The sequence below is a fragment of the Anser anser genome, assembly GCF_964211835.1.
Source record: "Anser anser genome assembly, chromosome: 8".
Taxonomy (NCBI): Eukaryota; Metazoa; Chordata; class Aves; order Anseriformes; family Anatidae; genus Anser; species Anser anser.
The window spans coordinates 1,377,596-1,401,398 of NC_139728.1; the positions used below are offsets into that span (position 1 = coordinate 1,377,596).

The 23,803-nt window shown below is 41.9% G+C and overlaps 1 protein-coding gene across 2 annotated transcripts; it reads right to left on the reverse strand.

The window, feature by feature from the left end:
* Nucleotides 1–268: 268 nt before the first annotated feature.
* On the reverse strand, nt 269–23,803 carry CNN3 (calponin 3). Of its 2 annotated transcripts, XM_083847520.1 has the most exons (9): nt 19,458–19,483; nt 14,102–14,263; nt 12,926–12,995; nt 5,859–5,980; nt 5,365–5,431; nt 3,755–3,892; nt 2,788–2,904; nt 1,869–2,015; nt 269–1,378 (listed from the first exon to the last, which is right to left on the reverse strand). In XM_083847520.1, the coding sequence occupies exons 1-9, from the start codon at nt 19,466–19,468 to the stop codon at nt 1,031–1,033; spliced, it is 1,182 nt and encodes a 393-aa protein (XP_083703646.1). In that variant the 5' UTR covers nt 19,469–19,483; the 3' UTR covers nt 269–1,030. The 2 variants fall into 2 exon arrangements, with proteins under 2 accessions (XP_083703646.1, XP_083703647.1); XM_083847521.1 differs by lacking the exons at nt 12,926–12,995; nt 14,102–14,263; nt 19,458–19,483 and adding an exon at nt 23,602–23,803.

Consider the following 23,803-nt stretch of genomic DNA (forward strand, 5'->3'; position numbering starts at 1 on the left):
GGTTGTAATCTCACAGTAATGTAGAGGGGAAGTGAACTCTGCTGTAAAGGAGCTACATTCCTTTCCTGTTAAGTCACTGTCACTCACTCACAAGAGATTTTTACAAGGTTGTTAGATTAAATCCCATGGAAAATAAAGAACTTAGCTGCAACAGACAGCAGTTTTACATTGCCCTTAACAGAGGCACGTGTGATGGTGATTTGGGAATAATTTTTGCCATCTATTCTTTAATAATGGTAGCATAACAAATGAGGCAGAATCTTCTACATACCTTTAAGAAAAAATATTTATTTATAAAAATACACTGGGATCAGTTTGAGAAGTGGCAATAAATACAGTTCAAGGAAGAAAAAGCATTTCTACATGGATATATTATGGCACAATAAAAGGTAAATGCACCATCAAACATGGGACTTCTGTTGGCTCAAGACTTTGTACAAGCTCCCTTTTTAGTAAGACAACTATTTCTATGAGTTTGGTCAGTGTAGATAATGGAATGAATACACGATCACAAATGCACACTTATGTCTAATGCAGGACTTACCATTAGCAAACAATACCGTAGAAACATAGTAATGATATTTAAATCACTAGTGTGATGTCTTAAACTTAATTGGCAAAGACCGTATTTAATTTTAAGCATTAAATTCTTTTATCTCATCTGGAAAACAGAAAAGCTGTAAATATGTCAAATGAAGGCTTAATGTGGTATGTAAACCTACTTGAGTAGATTGTGAAAATGCATAGCTTCTTATTAGAAGGCCTGGCTGTACGAGAGCACTCCCCCTTTCACAGTATTCCTTTTTACTTCATATGCAGTTATTGTTTATGCTGTAGACTACAACTGTTACAGCACTAAAGGCAACTAGACAGGGAAAGGGCAGAGAAAGGAAAAAGGAATGTACGTAAGGCAGTATTTCTTTAGGTACATTAAGCATAGTGTGTAGGAAAGACAAGTAACAATTCCACAAGGCTAGTTTCGTTCTTACTGAATAAAATAATGGACTAACGCTGAACTTTTGATGAAAATCTAATAATCAATGCCTTGGTCACTGTACTGACCATGGTAATCTCTTTGATAGTCATCTTGGTACTCTCCATGATAGTCATCTGGGTATTCTGCCTGATAATCGCTATCGCTGATTTCAGACCCGTTAGTTCCTGTTCCTTGGCTGCCATTATGAATGACAGGTTCTGTGGGTGCAGCGCAGTACTTGGGGTCGTACACTTGCCGTCCAAGCCCATACACACTCATTCCCTTCTGTGAAGCTACTTTGTTGGTACCCATTTGTAATGAAATAGTTGAGTTATCCACAGGTTGCAATATGTGCTTCTGATCGTAGATGTCTCTTCTGGTACCTGGTGCCAGCATACCAGCCTAGTGAAACAGGATTGCAGAAGTTCAATAAGAAGGTCAAGAGCTGCGGTTACAGGGTTTATGATTACAACTTGTATGACTTACTGGAAGTGCTAGGAAGTACAAACTTAAGTACAACAGAACAGCGCATGTGTTCACCAGTAAGCAAGTCTAGGAAGAAAGTCTCTGCTGAAAGGGACTTTTCCCTCTTTGATAAGAATATACTGTTTGAACTGAGGTAGTGCCCAGGAAGTAATTTCTTTTTTGTATCTGTCTAGTTAGTACTGGAAGTGAAGTCGCTACTTTCTCCTGATACAACACAGCCAGCGGAAAATTCTAAAAGAGTCAGGTCACCTTCATGCTTGAAGATTTTTCAGCACAGAACACGCTGGTAAATGATAAGAAATCGAAGTTCCTAAATGACTCCACAGAACTCACTTGCCCATCCTGCAGACTCTCCCAGTTTGGGAGCTCTGTCTGTTCTAGAAATACCACACGCAGTCCTCCTTACCTGACTGGCTCCTTTGTTAGTGCCCATCTGTAGGCTAATCGTTGTCTGGTCAAATGGCTTGTCAGTTTGCATTTTTGGATCATAGAGGTGTCGTCTAGTTCCATAAGCAGTCATGCCTGCCTGACTGGCGCACTTATTGGTGCCCATCTTTATGGGAAGAAGGAAGAGGTAGACAGAGTAAGAGATCTATTTGTACAGCAAGCACCATTGTAAGGAATCATACAGTTGGTAATTGATGGCTGACAGAAAAAGTAATTTCAATGCATGCTTTTCTCATGTAGCTTGACCACTACCTGTAATAAGTTACCCTTTCTCCATACTGAGCTTCAAAAGATAAAATAAAGCAACTGTCCTCCTAACGCGTTTCAGTGACTGGCATTTGCCCAACTGCATATGCAGTTAGAAATGAATGTATGCATCAAAATATAATAATTGGCTTCTACTCTGGACAGTAAAGATTCAATTTCACTGCCACAACTTGTTTACCACAGGAATTTTAGGATTTTATGTCAGTTATTTTGGGTTTTATGACTATTATGGAAAGTGGAGAGAGAGGGGGGAGGAAAAAAAAATCTTCTACCATTTAAGGAGCTTTTGATATCCAGACTCCTACTAATTTTAAAGCCGCTGTCGGGGACAGAGATAATACTGATAATATTAGATAATATTAGCTACTCTTTTCATTACCCCTTAGTGCAGATTTAGAACAAGCAGAAAAACCTTCCAGACAGTCACATGAGCATAGAAAGGCAATCAACTGCTTACAGGAATTAAAACCTTACACCTCCTTCCATGATAAGAACATATTCTAACTGCAGCTTTTTTATTTATTTATTTATTTTGCATACAGAATAAATCAGTTAATCAAAACAAGAAAGCTGTTCTCAAGAGTATCTGCAAACATGAATTTCTTACTTACCTGCAGGCCAATTACACTTTGACCAGCTTTTAGTTTTCCTGCATCAAAACTTCGTGCTTGTTTCTCTGCATATTTGACACCAATATCAATTGTAGTATGAAAACCTTTGGTTTTTGCCTATTTAGGGGGGAAGGAATATAGGAGTATTAAGTATAGTTTCTGCTACTGAAATTGTTACTATTATATGGAGACCTAGGCTGAAAGGCAGGCTGCCTCTGTACCTGATCCTCTGGTCTCTCAAATGATGCCACAAGCAGGATTAACTTGTATGAGAAACTCTATATTGTGGGTGGGAGGAGATAACAGTTCCCATCACCAGTTGAAGGTGGCACTCCCAAGCTATCTAAGTATCTTTTGTCAGAGTGAGAAGGACAATCTGCAGGCATTAATGTTCTCTTGTGATGTTCCCTGGTTCTGCGTATCTGCAGTCAAGGAACATAGAATGGTTGGGGTTGGAAGGGGGCCTTAAAGCCCACCTAGTTCCAACCCCTGCCATGGGCAGGGACACCTCCCACCAGACCAGGTTGCTCACAGCACCATCCAGCCTGGCCTTGAACACCTCCAAGGATGGGGCATTCACAGCTTCTCTGGGCAGCCTGTGCCAGTGCCTCAACACCCTCTGGGTGAAGAATTTCTTCCTAATATCTAGTCTAAATCTACCCTGTTTCAGTTTAAAGCCATTACTCCTTGTCCTATGACTACGCTCCCTGACAGCATCCCCCAGCTTTCCTGGAGGCCCCCTTTAGGTTACTGGAAGGCCACTATAAGGTCTCGCTGGAAAAAACATCATTTCAGCCTTTGCTCAAGGAATGAAGGACACAGCGCCATCTCAAGAGCAACTATCTAGTAGATAGTATCTATCCCCTCCTGAGAGGCTGGATGCTGTTTTCTGTATTTAAATGAGTGGCAAGAGAGTATCTTGACTGGCATGTGGATTTCTACCACTGCCAAGGGTATAAATACTTACCAGACCTGCTAGTGCCACGAGAGTCGTCTGTACTTGAGTCATGTTCCCATTTTCAAAAAGATCATTTGCTTCAAAAATATCATGTGGCTTCATGCCGTAGACTTGAATGGCTTTGATAAAATTCCCAATGTTCTCCAGCTAAACAGAAACAAAAAAGCCATTTTTTTGTTCAGTGTTTCAGTTCAGAAACTAAGTAACTAGTTTACATAACTTCACAGCTTTTTGGTGTTGGTTTTGTCTTTACACACGTTCTTTGCCTTGTGAAGTTTGTCAAAACAGCTGGCCTGGTTAAGAGTGACTAACGGGGAGTTTGAGATTACTTTCTGTGGTTTTAATGTTGACTTCTGAAATCAGTTTAAGGGTTTGTCTAGTCTAGCATTTCTCTATCAGCGAATATCTGTTGGGGGGGGGTTGTAATGACAAAATTCAACTGTGTCCCAAGAGAAATCCAAATTCAAAACCTTCAAATAGGAAGAATTTACTTAAATGTCGATGCTGCTTGACTTTAGCAATTGATAATTTTGAGTAAAAGAATCAAAAACGTAACTATGTGGTTAGTAAGAACACTAAACTTGGTCTGAAAGTATTCTCTTGATCAACTACTGGAAAAAATTCAGACAAGCTTTTAGGTTTTACTGCTAGTTTTTAGCACTGTGTGCCGTAGAGAACGGCAAGTAAGTACTAGGGAGTACATAAGCGAAGACTGAAACTCATCTTTCCTTTTGGAATCGTAAGAGATTAAAACTTAAATAAAAAATAAAAAAATCCTCCTCTGCATTTATTAGTGTTTGGTACCAATAAAAATAAGAGGCTGACACAGCAGTGTTGAGCTTGATCCAGCATCAGTAAAGGCAGCCAACTCTAACCAGCAACCTTTCCAATGCCTGCTCTAAAAGCATGGTGGTGTTGATAGTCTCTTGGGGATTAAAAAAAAAAAAAGTGCTTGGTAGACCACCCATACAAAATCCAATCTGGATATACTGAACTCAGATACACACTGTAGTTTGCACCATGTATTTTCTGAGTTTTGTTACACAACTACTTCCTCTGAGATTGTTTTTGTCCTTTCCCTCCCCTATGTCTCCCAACTGCCTTCTCAAGAGGATGCTTTGTATGGTGACCTCAAATGTCCAGGTACAGCCAAGCTGTTGACCTCAGGGCCTTACAGCACTGCCTGGATGGAATACTCTAGGTGTTGTTGGGTTAAAAAGTTTTTTTCTTTTTTTTTTTTTTTGGGAGGGGGGCAGGGGGAAGACACAAATGCAAGGACAGGTGGTGTTGGTTTTAAACTTGGAAAAAGCCTTGCTCTATTGCTCTATGTTCATTCTCCATTTAAAACTTCATATAACAGCTGAAGCGTTACTATTAAATATGTGTAGTCAACTGCCATTTATGAGACATCTCAGTTGTTCGAATTTCTCCTGTTGAGTGCTTTCCACGTATGCGGTAATCTCAACTGCTGTGTGTGTATCTTGCTACACATACAAAAAACTTGATGCTATGAAGATTTAAGGTGTAGATATTCAGAGGAAATTTGTTAATACAAAAGAACTGTTTTGGGGTTGGAGGGGTTAGAGGTGTAGTTTTGGGGTTTTATTCTGTTGTTTTACCTGGTGCCAATTTAGTTTTGATTGATTAATTTTCTTCACTGATCCTGGCTGCAGCTTATTTATAAGCCTGGGGAGGTGAAAAAAAGGGAAATGCTTAAACAATAAATCTCATCCTTATACCATCTGTGCAGGCATATAATATTTTCACTCATACTTTATTAGTTGCATTAGTTTAATCAAAATGGTTAGTTTTTTGATTTATACAGAGTGCCTCAGGTCTAAGAAGTCTAACAGATAAGTCATTATTGTTGTGTGCCATTTCATTATCATAGAAAAGATCTTCATTGTTAAATTTAGAAATAGTTAGATATCTTTGCTGAAGTATAAAGGAGATTTCTCATTCTTCTCCACAATTTCAAAAAAGCTGTCTCCCACCCTACTGTCTGCTATCTTTGACTGTCATTGTTGATGTGTTTGAAGGGAATCTTCAGAAAGTCCCTCTTTAGTTCTGCAAATGTGGAAAATTGCTAAAAATAAGGTTACTTAATGCTTACTCGCATAAGATTATGCCGTCTTTTAGTCCCAGCTGAAAGTTTGCACCAATGCTCAGTCCTGTAACTTCTTCTATCCAGTTACGCAGGTCTTCTTCTATCTGGGGATCATACTTGAGGGCTATCTGTAACAGAAGCAGTTATAAAGTTATTTCACGAGAGAAAACTGCAAGTCTTTCTCCCAAATCTGTTTCAAAGAGTATGCCATAGCATTTATTTAGTACGGTATTTTAGTTATCAGGCTACAGATACAAGTCTTTATTCCTTCTACTATAATGCTAATGGCTTTACTAAATGTTTATTTGGAAATAGTCCTTTAAAGCACTTTTAACAGTTCCTCCTACTGTAAGATTTGCTAGAACTTGTGAACAGTCTTTTGATAGCTGCAGAGGAATAAGGACTTTTTTGAAAAATTGTTTTACATCGAAGTTGTACTTTAGCAGCAAGTAAAAAGTGAAATAGTGTTTTATGGAAGTAAGAATTTTTAACTGCCACAGCATCAGTAGTACTGCTCCAACACAGACTTCCAGATGGGAACTTTAGCATAATAGATCTGATGTTATTTACCAGAAGATTATGGTGGATTTGCTTCTTTACCTAGATTATGACTAATGGAAATGGCTTGTTAGCTTTTCCCCTTGTTGCTACAACATTCAGAGCTACCTCGCGAGGGAATCTGGGGGCTGTGTGTGGCATTCCCCCCCCCCCCAAGAGTCAGTATCCCTGCTATTCCTCTTTTCTTTGGGTTTGCTGGAACACTCGGATGGAATAAGCTGTGATCTCATGTCTTAATTGCAAAGTTAGTGCGCTATTATGGTAGAGAGAGAAAGCCTGGTCTTTGAAGCTCAAGGCACCAAACAGAGGCCAAGAGTTGTCAGCAAGGTGACTTAAACGCCTTTTCCAGATACTCAGAGTTCACCACTCGGCGTGCCAGTTTATGCCGCGCTCGCTAGAAGTCGATGCGAACCAGCACACTTCAACTGCGCAGCCAGCAGGGTGCAAGCTCTACTCTCTGCCCTTGGCTCCCCATCCCTGCTCTTCACAGGTGATGCTGAAAAGCACTGGGGCAAGCTGGAGAGAAGGGATTACCTCAGTGGAAGCAATCCTTAGTACTATAACTTGCTACTTTCTCTGCAAACAGAACAAGTGAACCGAGCACAGGATTTTATGGCATAACCAACCTCCTCTAGTGCGGCAGTTGGCAACACTTTTCCACCTGCATTACAAGTTGCCCCACGTGGGTCAGTGAGCAGGACTGGGATGAGGGAGTTGCCATAACGAATGTGAGTGATGGGTGAGCGCAGGGGTGCCTGCAGCACTCCTCACTGAGACCTCAGCCGGCTGGCCTCCAGTCCCTTACAGATTCCTAACAGGAAATTCAGGTAAAGCCACTAACGTTCAGGCCAAAATGTAACTTTCATACTTTTTGCATATAGACTCCATCCCAGAAAGGCTAAGACTAGGTATTAGCAACTGTTTTATAGTGCAGGACATTATAATTCCAATCTATCTGAATTACTGGGAGAGAGGAAATTACTGCACTTTGGCTAGCATTAGCAATCCCCAACTCCAAACTGACCAAACTAAAAAATTACAGTATGTTGTTCTCTATTTTTCTTCTAAGGGGAATGGAAAATTCCCGTATCTCTGGCTTTACTTCAGAAACTAGGGTGAGTAATAGTTATTTTCCTTAAACTATTTGTAATAGTGCTGCTCTGGTGCCTTAGTTACAGATCAGGATAATTCCCTTATTGATCAATACATGAAACTCCGCAGTGTTCTGCACAGGACAGTAAGTAAGTACCTCAGTGCTTAGACCAGTGGTGGTCTAAAATAATCAAGTGCTCTCTCTTATTGAAGAAAAAAGGAAGAAAGCTCAGGTTATCCTGCTTAGTGTGAGGAAAATTACTTTCTTTAATCATAACTTTCAGATATTACATAGCTAAGATGAGAAGTGGACTAGAAAAGTTAGCTGCTAAGTTCACAGCTCCATGTTGGAAGCCACCACATTTTTCTCTTTTTTCTTTTTTAAGAAGTACTCCTCTTGCCCTTTTTTTTAAGTTTAGCCCAAGACTCAGTGCTAGCGCGTTATTCAGTGATTGTAATAATAGTAAGGGGAGGGTAGCCCCTTTTGAAGGCCTACCAGAAAGGTTAATTGTCTTGAAAATGGTGTATGAGGAAGTTGGTTATTGTCTTTCTCCTTCCTGACCTGGTGGTTAGCTTACAAACGACTTTTCATGGCTATTTTTGATTCCTATGGAAACCAGGCTTGTGTGATCACACCCTGGGTCTGTCTCCCTAGTAACATCTGAACAAGCTGCTTGAGTTGTGCCAAACTCACAGAGGAGCTGCAATCTCAGAAACAATTGAATCAATCATTTTGTGTGTGTGTGTGTCAAAGTATTCGGGCAAAGGAGAAAGATCCCAAAACACTCCCGAAGACTAAAATGTAGCATCCCATTATTACGTGTTAAAGAACCTACAAAGACCTTACTGAAGCGCACAGACAAAATCTGAAGTTAGGTGTACAGACGAGACATGCTGTAGGTAATACACCGAAATGCCCAGCTCAGCGGAGGCCAGAACGCGGCCTGGTCCAATATCCTGGGTAGGGGAGTGAACTGTGCAGGCTGGTTGCCTCTGTGTTGACGGTTCATACGACATGAAAATCTCAGCTCTAACACGCACATGGGTACAGAGAGGGGTTTATGCTCTCTTCCACTATTTAGTTATACTTAGACATGTAACAAACATTATGCTACTTCAAAATTCAGGCAGTTTGTTTCACTGTAGCTTAAAGGCAATGCTAAGTGATAGGTCAGCCATCCTGCAGCTGGAAGGGTCTGGAGTACAACTGGAGTTGTCTTTCTACAACTTAGTTTCCTTTTAAAAGAAGAAAAAAATTGCCAGTGCATGAAAGTAAATGAGGTTATAGAAAAGCTGGTGATCGTGCCATCAAGGGACACGCTTCAAAGATCACTCCTCCTTCCCCCTATTTACAATAAATAAATACAAAGACTACTAGACAGAGTACCACCAAACACTTCTACATGTGTGGCTATTTCAGTCTTTCTTTGCAAGTATATAAAGGAAAAAGAAAGGTAACATTTTTCCTCATTTAATGTAAAGTACATTCCACACTTGAGATTACAACTGATATTAATATTGAATCACTACCCCCACTGCTTGGGTAACTTGGAAGTAATCAGATGGAATTTTATCATGTCTCTTAAATATTTACTTTATGTTGGAGTACTTTCATGTGTGTTAAAATCTTCAGTTTTTCAAGAGGTTTTAAAGTGTCTCAGGGATATCGCTACTGTGCTTAAATGCAGATAGGAAACAAATGTTTAAACACGTGAGGAAACTGCATTTTTTGCATTAAAAGCATTACTATTAAATCTGAAAATTTTCTGCATTGTCTTCAGCAAGTACTGTACAGTTTGACTTAAATACGGCAAAGGTTTTGTTTTGATGTATTTGAACTGGTGGGCAACTAGGTTACAGAAAGTAAGGATGGGTGATAGTTTCTCTGAAAGTTATACTTTACCTATCTGAAAGGTAGACACGGAAACTTTAGAATCTGGCTTAAACACGTGACAAGAAGGAGTTAAGCAGGAAGAGCCTGGGTCAGGTACCAGGAGCAAAGTATTATGTTTACTTTGAATTGTTAGCTCTTTTTTTACTCCCAGTCACACAAGTAGAAGTTATGTAACACCAAACTGGTGAATACTTCATATTTTCCACATGTCTATCACCATCAGTTGTTCCAGTTTTCCTTTGATTGCTATCTGTGAGGGGAAAGTTGGAAGCTTTAATATAAAAACTTTATGGCTTTTTCCATTACTGCTTATCAACATGCCAACATTTGATTCTTTTTAAAGTACTAACTTTCATGGAAGATGCTTAAAACTTATGTTCACAAAAAAGAAAGCACTGTCTAGTGAAGATGATAGCAGTAGCTAAGCAGCTTAATTCGAAGTGTTCATCACCAGTGCCATTGAAAAAAGGTACCATTCAGAACACTGTAGAAAAGATCCAATTGTAGCAATGGATATAAAAATTTAAAACCTGGTTTAAAAACAGCAGGAAGCCAACTATTAATATAAGTTCTTTACTTTGTTCTGATAATTCTTGAAAGATACAAAGCTATGAATCCTATTGCTCTTGTTACTTCTGAGATACAGATTTCAAAGAAATCTCTCTGAAAGGAAACTAAACTTACCCAAGTGGTGAAAAATCTATGGTAGTGGGAGGAAACAACTACATGTTACTTGCCTTTTACAAGCTCCTGACTGTTAGTAAAGTTCATAATATGGAAGAGCTGGCTTCGTTTTCAGCACGGAAGAAATACTTTGACAATTGAAGACAACTTTTCTGATTAACTGTAAGGAGAAGTATGATACTTTTACCAGAGAGGTAATCTTCAGAAGACTAAATAGGTTTCACTTTGCTACTGTAAGTCACAAGAGGAGGCTGCAGAAAAATTAGGATCTTACTGTCGTTTAGGACTGGCTTCTTTTCATTAAAAAAAAACAAAAAAAACAACAAAAAAAACCCACCATGTACTCCTTTTCAAATAGAAACTTTTACTTCAGTTAGTTGCATCTCTGCAAAACATTCCATCTCTATCTGAATTTTTGGGGAAGGAGGTCAAAATCTGGAAAACTTCTCCATGCTTTAAAAGAACATTTTGAGCTTGACTCTTTTGTACCGGTTGAGATCACAGACATTAAATTTGTCTTCTTGAGCTTCACACGCAGTCATACAATGTTAACATTTTATTAAAGGATTTAAATTTATCAGAAGCTGTTTCAGATGCTTATTTGCTGCTGCTGTACAGAGTCTGTCCTGTATACAATCTTGTCTTATAGAGCCAGGATAGAAGACTGCCTCATTAATGATGCACAGAAACAGGAAAAAAAAAAGTTTTACTAACACAGTATGAAATTTAGCTAAAATCTCTTCCATATAGTAATCTTCTATTACAGATAACTTTAAAGCACATTATCTTTATAACCTAAAACTGATGCATTTCAGTCTTAAAGGTGGAGGCTTGTTTTTTTTTTTTTTTTTTTTAGCTTTTGTTTCCTAGATTTGTTTTGTCTTTCTGGAGTGGAAGGAGCAGACTCGGCTTTAGAACTTGGGGTACCACTAGGTCAGCTCTTACTTTTACTAGCAATTCCCATTTTAAATGCCAAGTTTCATCTTTGAATGTCACATGCATATAATACTAGGCATCCTGATGCCAATGCATATGCCTTAGGCTAAAATCCTTGGGTTAAACTTGATTCCTCTGGAAACTTCACAATACTTAGATGTACAATGAAATATTCTTTGGTGATGGTATACATTGATAGACTTGTTGCAGCATTTCATGCTATCCATGCTTACTTATAATATGCTTATCTTGGCAAACAGAGAATTCAGGATTCTTGAACTCTCTCTGAGCCTTACATCTTGTTCTGTTCAGGTAGTACTTTCCCATTTGGGACCTCTTACAGTGTAAAAAAACCTTCCTCCATCCTTAGTACAAGACAAATCATCATCACTGTTTTTATCAAGTGTATGGGTTCCTTGAAACAAATGTGAAGTTATCTTTGCCAACCCAAAGGGACACAGGCAGATCACCGAAGTTACTGTATGTGCCTGTAGGGTGCTGAGTTTGAGTGATAATGTTAACAAGTATTTCACACCATAAATGATCTCATATGGACTTTCATTTGTCCATTTATACTAATCTTTTCCAAATTACACGGTACACACTGCATGTTACAGGCTATACGTATGCCAAATCTCCAGTTTGAGTTCGGCTATCTTGCTGCTGCTCTGGAAAAATACTGTAACGGTATCTCAGGAAAAGGTTTAAACACGCTGCATACCTTTTTACAAGTCACTGGGACTAACAAACACAGAATTTAGCAAGTTAAAAAGAACAGTTATAAAAGATAAAACTTTCAAAGTTCCCTATCATGTTACATCTGCCAACAACTCTTCCTTCTTTTGGAACTTTTGACTTGCGCTTCAGGCCTCACGCCCCCGCAGCAGGAGTCACGCCTTTAGCATGCAGCACGCTGTATTTGAAGTACCAGAAAACAGCTGGAAAACTGATCATTGGTCAAAAGTTTTAACCCTAAGAGCAAGTGCTTGTCAAAGCGGGAGTGAAGCAGACTACAAGGCTAATCCCAAACTATTCTGCAGCATTCCTGCTCCTTGCATCTGAACTGCCCTGTCGTGTTCATTGCCTGTTGTTCCAGAACACATTTTCAATTCCCACTTTTTTTTTAAGGTTGTTTGGATTTACTTTTTATACAACTGAGTTAAAACTTTGTGGTTGAAAGTGTAAATAGATCATTGTACATATCTAAACTTCAGGGCTAAGGGAGAGTAACGTAAGGACATAATCAGTATTTCTCAGCACAACGCTTCTAGATGGAGCAAGTAAGTCTGTCAACAAAGTGGTTTAGTTGTAGAATAAAATAAAGAGTGTAACCTTTAAAATGAGACAAAGAATCTTAGGCAGTGGGAAACTACAAATCTTTGGTTATACTGAAGGTGGGGCAGAAGAGGGAGTGACAGCACCAAGCTCACCATCAAGTGGAGCCTTTTGTCATTTGAGCTTCCAACCCAATGAACTTTCACCATAAGGACAAATTAAAATTCCCTGTTAATTTTATGTATGTTGACCAGGGCTCCATGCAAAAACAGATGTCACGGGATGCATATTTGTGCAGTGAGAAACCCAAATGTAAAAAGAAATGCAGAAAGCCCGATGAAAAATAAATGGCAAGGTACAGTACAAAATGCAAGCCACCATTAAGCATGCCCTGCTATTTGAACACAGTTTTCTTCTGTCATTATGGACTGTTGTACAGAAAGGCAGGAAACTGTGTGTAACACTAATGTTAAAAGAGCTCACTGTAGCACAATACACTATCTAGCACAAAATTTTTACAGCTGTATCCATTTTGCTTAATATTAAACTTTTTTGTTGTTGTTATTTGTAGCATAGTTGGTAACTCACCCACGTTTCACTGTTTTCTCTGTAAATCATAATTTAGATCACAAACCTTAAAAGAGGAATGGATGAGAATTAATCCAAATTTCCTGGCATTGTTTCCACCTGCACAAGTTGAAGCCCTGTGAAGTAAGAATAAGCCATGCCTCACAGTTTCCAAGTCATCTTACAAACAAGATACCTGTAGTCACGATGGGCTTTTGGTGCCAGAGCTTTCTGGCTTGTAACTCCTGTTCTCCTCATTGATCAGCTTCTACTTCCAACTGCAGCAACATGATAGGACAAGGAGTAATAGCTTTAAACTAAAATAGTATTAGGAAGAAATTCTTCACTCAGAGGGTGTTGAGGCACTGGCACAGGCTGCCCAGAGAAGCTGTGGATGCCCCATCCTTGGAGGTGTTCAAGGCCAGGCTGGATGGGACTGTGAGCAACCTGGTCTGGTGGGAGGTGTGCCTGCCCATGGCAGGGGGTTGGAACTAGGTGGGCTTTAAGATCCTTTCCAACCCGAACCATTTCATGATTCTATGATCTGGTCCTGTCACCGTACATTATTATTCTTGATATCGAATCTGTTTGCATTGTATTATTTACTCTATTTCTGAATAGTTTGAATTTCTTTGCAGAACATGGTTTCAGTAATATTCACTACCTATTATTTGAAACCATGGCAATTTTCACTGCACAGAAAGCACCAGAATGTAAAGTTTCTTCTCAGTTAGGACAGTACTGATCCCACACAATACACAAAGACCTGTTACCTCCTGAGAACAGGTTTTACTTGGTTTTGAACCCTTCCCCAACATTAATGAACTCCAGTACAACAACAGATGGGTGCAGATCACACCATCAGCAGCAGTGACTACTTCTGAAAGAAAAGTGCTGAGCTATGCACTGAAAATATTGTTACCGTGCCATCCAGAAAGACCAGTGATATCTAATTGCTTGTTTCGTGGGTGGGAGAAAAACAAAATCTAACTGAGCAACCTGGTACATAAACATCAAATATCAAACAAAAATTCTGAGAACGTCCTATTTTCCCTAGTAGCAAACTAGAAAGTGTCTCCTGAGGTTCCTCCTATGGTAATGCTGGTGGAACGATGTTCTCAAAGACTAGACAGCCTTCAGCCAGAAAGCAATAGCACCAAGGATCACTGTATCTATTTGAGAGTACTTCTCTACTGCTGCTACAACTATCCATGAAATCATGCGCTCTTTCAAGTTTACATACTTTTCTCCCCCAGCAGAACAGCTTTTAAAATGTCCCAGTAGGAGATAAAAAATGTTGATCGTATTCCAGGAAACATCAAAGAATATTCTGGATATGGCCACCCAGGCAAGTTGTGCTTTAACCACGTAGAAAGAGTTGCAAGAAGAATATGATCTGCAATTACTGTGATATTAAAAAAAAAAAAAAAGTACAAAAATATTAGAAAACGTTTACCTAATTTTGTAATAACATCCATCTTTAAAAGTCTACCATTCAAAATCTGGAAGATTACTCAAGAAAGTCTAAGAAAACATACGTTAAGACTATTTGAAATTTAGCATGACACTTACCCTGTTTACACAGATCCTGTATGCAGTTCTATAGAAATCATAAAATCTTTGTAACAGACAGTAGAATAGGTATTTTTAAGAAGTTTATGATGAACTTTTGGAGCAACTGTTTATTTAAATTATATTTTAAGTTATGTGAAAATCAAGCCACAAACCTGCTATACTGGTTTATAACTAGTATGAAAGAAAGTACTACTGTTAAAGCACTAAAGACAGTCAAACCACTAAGATGCTCTGATTTAACCACCCTGTAGTAAGTTCTAAGCCAGGATTTTTCAGCAATTAAGCAAGTACTGGAAGGATATTTCTCCATGTAAGTTTTTCAAACTAAAGCATTTCAGTAACTGATTTATTTTAACATGAAAAAATGGTGAAAGTAAGTTCAATTATGTCTTCCAATTGGTATGAAGACAAAGATCCCAGCAGATGGGATCCTGCACACACTGATCTGAAATGGCTTATTTACATCATTGGTGCAACCATACTCTTAGCATGGAACTTAAGATGACCTATTCTACACAGAAAACTACCATAAGTATACTTGTTTATTTTAATTCACTTGCTTTATTTGCTATTCTGGCATCTAACTGAATTTTCATCTCTATTCAAATCCAGCTGTACTCGCATCATACGTACAGAATACAGTATAAGAGAGTTGGAATTGGTTAAAAATCCAAATGGAGAGTAACCCATACACATGCTTAATTAATCACATGTAAATGTTTGTGAATGGTATATACTACAAAAGTGTTAAAAAGTTAAAGATTGTGGTTTTACTGTTAGTAACCAATGAAAAGTCTTTCAGAAAGTGCATATAGATTTGTTTGCATTTTACAGGTAAAACACATTCCTTGATTTATTTCAGCAGTTTCTTCCTTGCTAATTTATGTAAATCCACCTTGGGCAGAGATAGTTCGTAACAAAAAAAAAAGGGGGCAGTTACTGGTCTTCCCCTACCATACAACAGATTTCATTTTACAGATCTTGGTTGGTCTTCTGGAAACTTCCTGCCAGCTCCTTTTGCCCAGATAGCGAATGGCACAGATCGTAAAAGACCCTGATAATCCTACAGGATTACCAATAGTCAGCACCACTAGGGGTGGGTAGGGGATGCATGTATGCACAGCATCCAAAACTCTGGATACTGCAAGATAAGTTGTAGTCTCATTACAATGAATTGAGGTGTGCAGTGTAAATTTGTAAAATGCAAAGTGAACTAAGAGCAGGGCAATGCTGTATTACAAACGAAGTGTAACTGAGGGGTCCCTGACCTAAAGTGTTCAAGGTTCCATCGTTCTTCTGCAGAACAAAGTGCTGGGGTGCCCTGACTGAACTCTGCCTTTGTTAGCTACGTTTTGTTCCAGTTCTTTTCCACCCATTAAAAGACCAGTTCTTTCTCTCCGATGTTTAATCTTACAGATCTTTTTAAAATTATTGTTAAAACCACTTCATTATTTCAAAAGAGAGGTACTTATCCATATCGCAAAAATTTTCATGCCATCGTTTAGTAATGATAAAGGGTGCTCTCAAAATAGGCCATAATGAAGAGGCAGCAGTCTTTATTTTCTTACAAAGTTTCCTGAACCACTTACTTTTATTTGGACATGATTACTACAAGAATTTCAGCAAGGTAAGGGGACAGCCTCCTACAAAAATATGCAAAGAACATTTAGTGATAGATGTCTGAATTATATCTGCTCCATCAAGTTAACGCTGCACTGACTTCCAGACGTGCTATACATTGGGTCACTTCGAACAGGAGCAGCGTGGTGTTACAGAGAGCCATAGCAGCGGCAGCTCAACGCTCACCAGGCAGCGGGAGCCCCGAGGGGCAGCCACGAGACCCAGCTGCTGCGGAGCAGGGTTGGGGGCTGTGTGCGGGCCTTCCTCCCGGCCTGGCCCCACTCAGCACGGACGGGAAATGTTCCGCGGGGGTCCCTGCTCACGGCCAAGTCAGAGCTGCCCCTGACCCTGAGCCTCTGGGGATAAGCGAATGCCTTCCTGTACGCATTTGTTCTTTCTGCCTTGTCTTTTGCTGGCAAGACTTGGGAGCATTTAGCCAACGGATTAGGGACAACAGAAAAACACTTTTCAGTTAAGTCACTCTTACTCAAGCATAACGAGGAGTACTAAGATCAGGCTATTTGTCTATAAATAAGAGGCTGTAGCAGTGGAAATATCAACAGGAAAGCAATATAACAGGAGAGCTTTCTTAACAGGAAAGCTAGGTAAAGCTTTTATAGTTGTGATGTCTGGTTTCACTCTGGGAACAGCCATGGTCCAAGCATGCAAGGCGAGCTAGGGAGGCTCATTTGGGATTGATCTGTAACTCTTCAGTCCTTGATGCAGGAGAGCAGATCCCACCCTCATGAACACCTTTCAGGGCAGCAAGGAAACGCCAGAATCGCATCTGCTTCAGGGAAGAGATGGCTTTATAAAGGCAGTAAGAATTTTCAGTATGTCTCCCCTCCTAGTATCTACTAAAATCAGCACTGGTTTAAGAAAAAATGAAGAGTTGTTTTTTTTATTTTTTAAAAGAAAACAAGAACATAGAACCACCCACCTGAAGAAAGTCAAAACGGTAGAGAAAAACACAAAGTAATTCAATCCAATTAAACAGAAACAACATACGTTACTGAGGCAATACTGCAAAACCAAAAATATTTACCCAAAAGAGAACGTTTGCTGCTGAATATAGCCATACAAGTTAACAGTTGTGTAGAATCAAACACTTACAAAAAGCATTTCTAAGCAAAAGAGTCCCTCTTACAAAGAGGGATTTTCACATGATCTCACTTAGAAAAAATCTGTTTCAAATTGCCCTACGTGTCCTGGCCTCAGGCCCATTTTTACTGAAGGCCTTTCCTGTACTGTTCCATAGGGGATGGGAATCTCTAAAAAGTTTTCCTTAAAAGGATGTGTCAGATGCACAGTGCATACGGTGTTACGTAGCTACCGAAGCTAGCAATCCTGGACACAGAGAAGTTTCCATCCTTTACTCTCCAAGGTAAATTATAACCCAGGAAAAAGCCTCTGAATTAATACTTACAAAGAAAGCTGAGATGAAAAAAATTACTCGTGCCATTATCCTGAAACAATGCGTGCACGCATCCATCAGCTTTTAAAGAGTATTGACTCAGCAAAAGGAATATATATATATATATATTAGGTACTTTTCTCCAAATTCTAAACCAAGTCTAACTCTGAATCCACACATAAACACACACAAAAAAAATTCGAACATTTGAAACACGCAAGTATTACTGAAGTGCAAATTACATTTTCTATTTTCTGAGACTACAAATCCTATTTAATCATCACGACTGTGTAAATTCAATTTGCTTTCCTCAGATGTGTTCTGGCTACAGGAAGTATACTGTTAGCTTGCACATAAAGGCTGCAAAACTTGGTACTTATTCCCCACCCTTAAACACTAACCTCGAGTTTTATGTTTTTCTATCACCAGTGAAAGTTTTACTGAAAAGTTTATTAATCCACCAGAAATGTTTCTGTAACAGACTTTATAAATTAACAGCTCTGAATTGGAAGTGCAGCCAACACGCTGCCCAAGGTTAACCACAAAACCAGCACGGAGCAACCAGCCTCGCATCTCAGACACCACCACGCCGTGCGGGCCTGCCCAGCGCACCACCCCTGCTTTCAGAGAGGCATTCACGGGGCAGCAGCAGCTGATCCCAGCTAAGCTCTGCCAATCATCACCTTCCTCCCAGAAAAGATGGGGTAAGCCAAGGGACGGACCCGAGATTCCACCCGTCGTGCAGGGCTTTACACAGGATGCCGATACAAGTCCCGCAGTTCAGGAGTTCCTGCTGGATGCTGCTCCAGGCCAGTTTAGGAACACATCAGGACTACCAAAGACAGCTGTCAGCTTGACAGAGACATGCCAAGGTTTACTGGGGATTTAAACAATGTGGTAAAGAAATGGCCTGTCACATCCCTGGTGACAGCAGTGACAGCCAAACGTCCTCCCGGCAGCCACCTTCAGTGGCGTGCTTCCCCCCAGCTGTGTGGGGCTACCCGGCAGTGACCGTGGCCGCAGGATGGGCCTACCCAGGTGGCAGCTGAGGAAGGGTCCGTGAGCTCAGGAAGGGTGCAGGCTGGGCAGTGCTCAGCACACAGAAACAAGGATTGTGTTTTGGGCGGGAAGGGTGCTCACATCTCCGTTAGCTGGCAAGGGAAATGGTTCCATGGCAAAATATGCGTCTCTGCTTATCATAGAGAAGTATTCTAAGTATGAAGTGTCTGCTACACAGGTTTCATTGCCATCAGCTTGTTAGGAGGTCCACTTATTGCTGCTTTAGTATTAACACTTCTAAGGAATGCCCACTGAACTGGAAACCTGCGCTTGAGAGACGCTCGGGAGAGCAGGCCTGTCCTCAGATGGTGAGCAGCGTGACAGAAAACGGATCGGACACGCGGAGACAGAGCAGGGAGCAGACAGCAATGGATGGAGATGCCGCAGTTCAGGTTCCCCGCTGTCAGAAGACCTTCCCCCTTTAAAAAAGAGATCTAAACTAAACGCGTAGCTGTTGATTAGGCTTCTGCATGCCACTTGAATTGGTGAGGGATCTTCACACCCAGGATGCTCAGAAGCATAAGAGACTTCTGTCCAGAGAGGGAGCAACACATGAGTTGGACGTGAATGGAAGCATGTGGCAGGACCATTTTCTAAGTGACCTTGCACCTAAGTTACTGAAACTTAGTATTATCAAAGTAAAACTAAGCATCGGAAACAAGTAACCAGCAAGCATATTTTAAGTAACTTAGAAGTAACCTAGGTTGCTGATACAATAAAAAATCTGGCATTTCAAGATTAACTTACAAAATGCAAGTTTTCTTGTGTTTGCATCAGTAATGTATTTTAAGTGGTACATATAGTTGTTGTGCCAAACAGACTGAACGTTAGTTTAGCTATGGAATAGCCACTGTAACATTTGTGGGTTGTGGTCAGATTTGTGCTGACTCCGCTATCAGAACCATACCACTAAGTACCATTCTCTTCTTACCTCGGGTGCATTCTATGTATCTGGTGGGCAGACTTCTTAACTAAGTCTATAGTGGAATTTTTTCAGTGTTTCATTCATCTTTGTACATTACAATTATAAAGGAGGTTTGGGAACATATATCACAAAAATAAGATCCTTGAAGATTTGCGCTCTGAGATTTCTGGAAGACAATTGATATAAAAGACAAAGTTACGAGTAGTTCATTTGAACGGCAGATCTGTTACTAAAGCCTGGATCCAGCTGGAAAAAATTCACAGTTCTTTGGAAAAAAATAACTCAGACACGAAGAGAAAGAAATCAGTCCTGTGCACAATGAACCTTATATTTAGCTGGTAAATGTTAACTTCAAGACCAATGATCAACTATCAGAAACCATGAATTAATTGGGGCAAACTGGAGTTCAGCGCTTGATCCTTTAAAACCCTTTTGCTGCTTCTGAAATTCCCTGTGAAAAATCTCAGCGTATAATACTTCTATTGTAATGTTTCTGACAGCATCAAAATACTGCATTTTTAATTTACTCTCCATGCAACAAACTGTTAAGACGTGTATCATGGGAAAGGTCAGAGACTGATTTTATTTTAAACTAATCACCTGTGTTTAATTCATAACTTGTAAATTAAAGATATTTCTTTAAAGGTTAGACTACTCTGTACAACAAAATGGGCAAGCAGAAATCCTGCACTGTCAGTTACCATCACCTGTGCTCTGAAAGCGTTAAGTTCTCTTTGCCTTTAGCCTCATTATTGCCTTATTATTAATTTTTGTTATGTCATTATAGATAAATGTTAGTAGAAATATGTTTCATCAGCAGCAAAAATTCTTATGTAAGGTTCCTAAAGAACGCTCAGTGAGCAAACCTGAAGGTTTGCTGAAGGAAAATAGTACATAGGAAGTGTGAAAAGAAGGGAAAAAAGTGTGCAGTTGGAACAGTTTGTTTTTAAGTTACTTTTTAAAAAGAAAAGGGTATTTATTATCTTTATGTTGAAAGGAAGACCGTGAAAGGGGAAGGAGAGGACCCAGCAGGCCAGCTACAGGCAGACAAAACTTCATGTAGATCCTGAGCCAACTGGATCACAAAGGTAAAAAGTCTGAAAGGCAGTAATTTGAATCTGGTTCCCAGTTAAAGTATTCATGAAAAGGTAATTTCTGGATGAAGAAATTAAATCTGTTTTTATTTGGCCTGTAGCAAGTGAAATACAGTACAAGAATTTTCTCCTCAGCAGTTTCAGGAGGAACATAATAATCATACCTAGGTCTGGCTGGTCTTATTCAGCACAGACTTGATTTCATGCTAATTAATTCATATTTGCCCTTGAGAATGAAAGCAGGAAGCACCACTGCCCTCCTGCACACCTTCATGCCAGGCGATGTTTTGTTCATCCCTGCCTCCTGCATGTCGCCAGCGCTTGGCCTTTCAGGGTCACCGCTGCAGGGACAGCCAGACTCCCTCCAGGTACTCCCCGTCTTTTATAAAATGTCAGAAAATGGTCTGGGCTGAGGCCAACTCCCTCATGGGTGACGGTGTGGGAGGAATGATGGAGACTGGAGGCGAGACGCGGGACAGCCGAAGGCCACGCAAAGTTTGACTCCCCACCCACACCTCCCTTTTGCCATCCTCCTTCCATGCGCAGCTAAGACGGAGCGGCAATGCACCAAAGCTGGGAGGAGGGAGAAGACAGATAAATGCCCCATCCCAACGCGGCTGACATGGGAAGGGTGGAGCCGCGAGGAAGCAGCTGAGCGACCCGGAGCCTGCTCGGCTCATATCCCTGTTCCTGCTTTTCCCTCGCACTATGCCATGAGACAACGGAGCACAAGCTTCTGCTAACACCTTGCTACCTTGGTCCTAAGTCAGAGACCAAGGCAACACCAGCTTGTAGCTTTATTTAATTCCATCATTGTCTCAAGCTATGCTAACGTCGTGCACTGCAGAAACCGTCCCACTTCTTAAGAAGAAAATTTACTGCCTGCAGAAGAAACTATCCGCTTAAATCAGCTTAAAAGGCTCCTCGCTGAACATTTGTTTTGGATCAAGTATCGGCTATGATCTCAAGTAAACAGGGAACCAACTTCAAAGGGATTATGCTAGTTTGACTACCTGCACATTTCTCATGCAGACAAGTTTCCTTCTAGCTGGGAACCAGTACCCAAATTCCATCCTTTATTGGTTGAGAGGGGGAAGGAGATCAGTAATGAGAGCAAGTACCTTATCGGTCAACTGAGGTAAGGAGCAAAACAAGAGAAGGGCGGGGCCTCAGAAGAAAATTTAAAAAAATATACATCCCTGAACACCAAACTGAACTATATACGGATTTGAAGCTTAGAGCCAGAATCTAGAAAATAAATTTCAAAAAATTTCTTAGGCAGCACCAAGACATGTTATATTCATCTATTCAAATACCACAGCAAACAAAGGGTCTCTCTGAACACTAATACAATGCCAAATGAGAAAATAAAGAACAAAAACCAAAACCAAGAGACTTTTCTATCCAGCAGAGCTGGGCCCTCAGGCAGCACAGCTATCAACACGTCTGTTTTCTGTAGGAAAAAAACTGCTTGGGGATTAGCACTGAAAATTTCAAACAAGGGCATCTAACATACGGCATCATTCAAGCAGGGAAGTTACTGACAAACGTTACGCCAATGCCACGTTAAAAAACACACACAATGGTTTCTGTGAAGGTCAGTGTTTTAGGAAGCCTGATTAAGATCAGTACCAAATAAATGGTCCACCGAGAGCTGGAAACTGGGTGTTGATCTTTAAACATTTCATTTATGACACAGGAGGATTTGGAAAAAGGAATTTCTCATCTTCACAAAGCCATTCCTGTCTGATCCTCTGGAATCACAGGGAAACAGAGACGCATCTAATGTACGGAGCCATGCAAGATACGGGCTAGGAGGGATGCAGCATTTCTGTCCATAACAGAATTGCTCTGAAATTTGATCTCTCGCAGTAAGCACAACATTCTCAGAGTTCAAAGCTGTATTTTTGCTGGACTTTTTTTTTTTTTCTTACAAAAATGGGAGTTAATTTGTCTTTAGTGCATTTGAGTAACTTTTTATGGCCACGCTGCTCCGACATTTCCCCAGGACCACAGGAGACATCTGCACACCAGGAAAGCGGGGCTGCCTGCACAACACCCCTCCCTCCCTCCCTCCCTCCTCGCTACCTGCATTGAGAAAGCAGTGCGAGTGAGCGAAGGGCCGGAGCTGTAGCGAGAGGGAGCAGGTGGCCTTTCCTCAGGGGCGCGAAGCACGCCGGCGTCAGCCCCTCCGCTAACACGTGTGCTCACACAGCTCCTCTCAGGGGCCCCACGGGAGCGGGTGACCATAAGAGACTGATGGAAGGGACAAAGCACTTCCACCTCGCCCTGCGCGCTGCCCCCGGGTTTGTGAAGCACAGCAGCGCTCCCCGCACGCGTGGTGCCGTCCTTCCCGCCGTGCTCCGGCAGGGGCCCCACGGGCACGCACGGGGCTCTGGGTCAGGCAGCGGGGGAGCCCCTGCACGGTGCCGCCCGGGGGAGCCGACTACGCGCCGGCGTCCCTTCGGGCAGCTCCCGCTGCAGCCGCCTTTTGCACGAGCCCCGGCGCTGACAGCGCGCTCCCCTCCGTCCCCCTTTCAGGGGCGTGCAGGAGCCCGACACCAGCTACACCGGCGACCCGGCGCGGCGGCCGCAGGTGACGTCAGTGCTCGCTTTTTTTATTTTTCCGTTGTTTTCTGTCGCAGCCCTCAGGGCCGAGCCGACCCCCCCCGTGCCGCCCCCTCGCCTTTGTGTGCCCGGGCGGGGCGGGGCGGGGCGGGCGAGGCGCGCTCTGCGCGGCGCCCCCGCCGATTGGCCGCGCGCCGGCCGTGCCCATGATGTCACGCGGCTGGAATGCGCGGCGCGGCCCCGCCCACGCGGCCCCGGCGGGACGGGACCGGAGGGGAGGGGAGGGAGGGGGGGCAGGTGTCGGCAGCCGGGGCGCGGCGGCGCCGTCTCGCAGCCCGGGCACCGGCAGCGCTTCGCTCCTCGCCGCGGGGGTGTGTGAGGGCATCCTTCCCTCCCGCCCCGCCGCACCGCGTGGAGCCGGCGGCTGCTGCGCTCCGACCCCCGTGCAGACAAAGCCCCGGCGAGCTGCCCGCCGCCACGTCCCGTACCTTGTTCTTGACCTCGGCGGAGAGCCCGTACGAGGGCCCCTTGTTGAAGTGGGTCATTGTCCGCGGTCTCCCCGCTGCCTGGGGGCGCTGGCGGCGGGCGCTCGCTGCGGCGGGGCCGAGGGAAGAGTCCGCCCGCGGCCGCGGAAAGTTCTAGTCCCTCCCTCGCGGCCCGGCCCCGCGGCCCTCGGAGCCGCCCGCTCGC

Bases quoted from the DNA above. Each gene is read 5' to 3' on its own strand.
- CNN3 (XM_083847520.1), bottom strand. The intron at 12,996-14,101 runs GTATGTAAACTT...CTTACTTCACAG, and splicing joins TGTTCTGCTGGGGGAGAAAA to GGCTTCAACTTGTGCAGGTG. The intron at 5,981-12,925 runs GTTTGTGATCTA...CTTCTGTTACAG, and splicing joins TCATCCATTCCTCTTTTAAG to ATAGCCCTCAAGTATGATCC.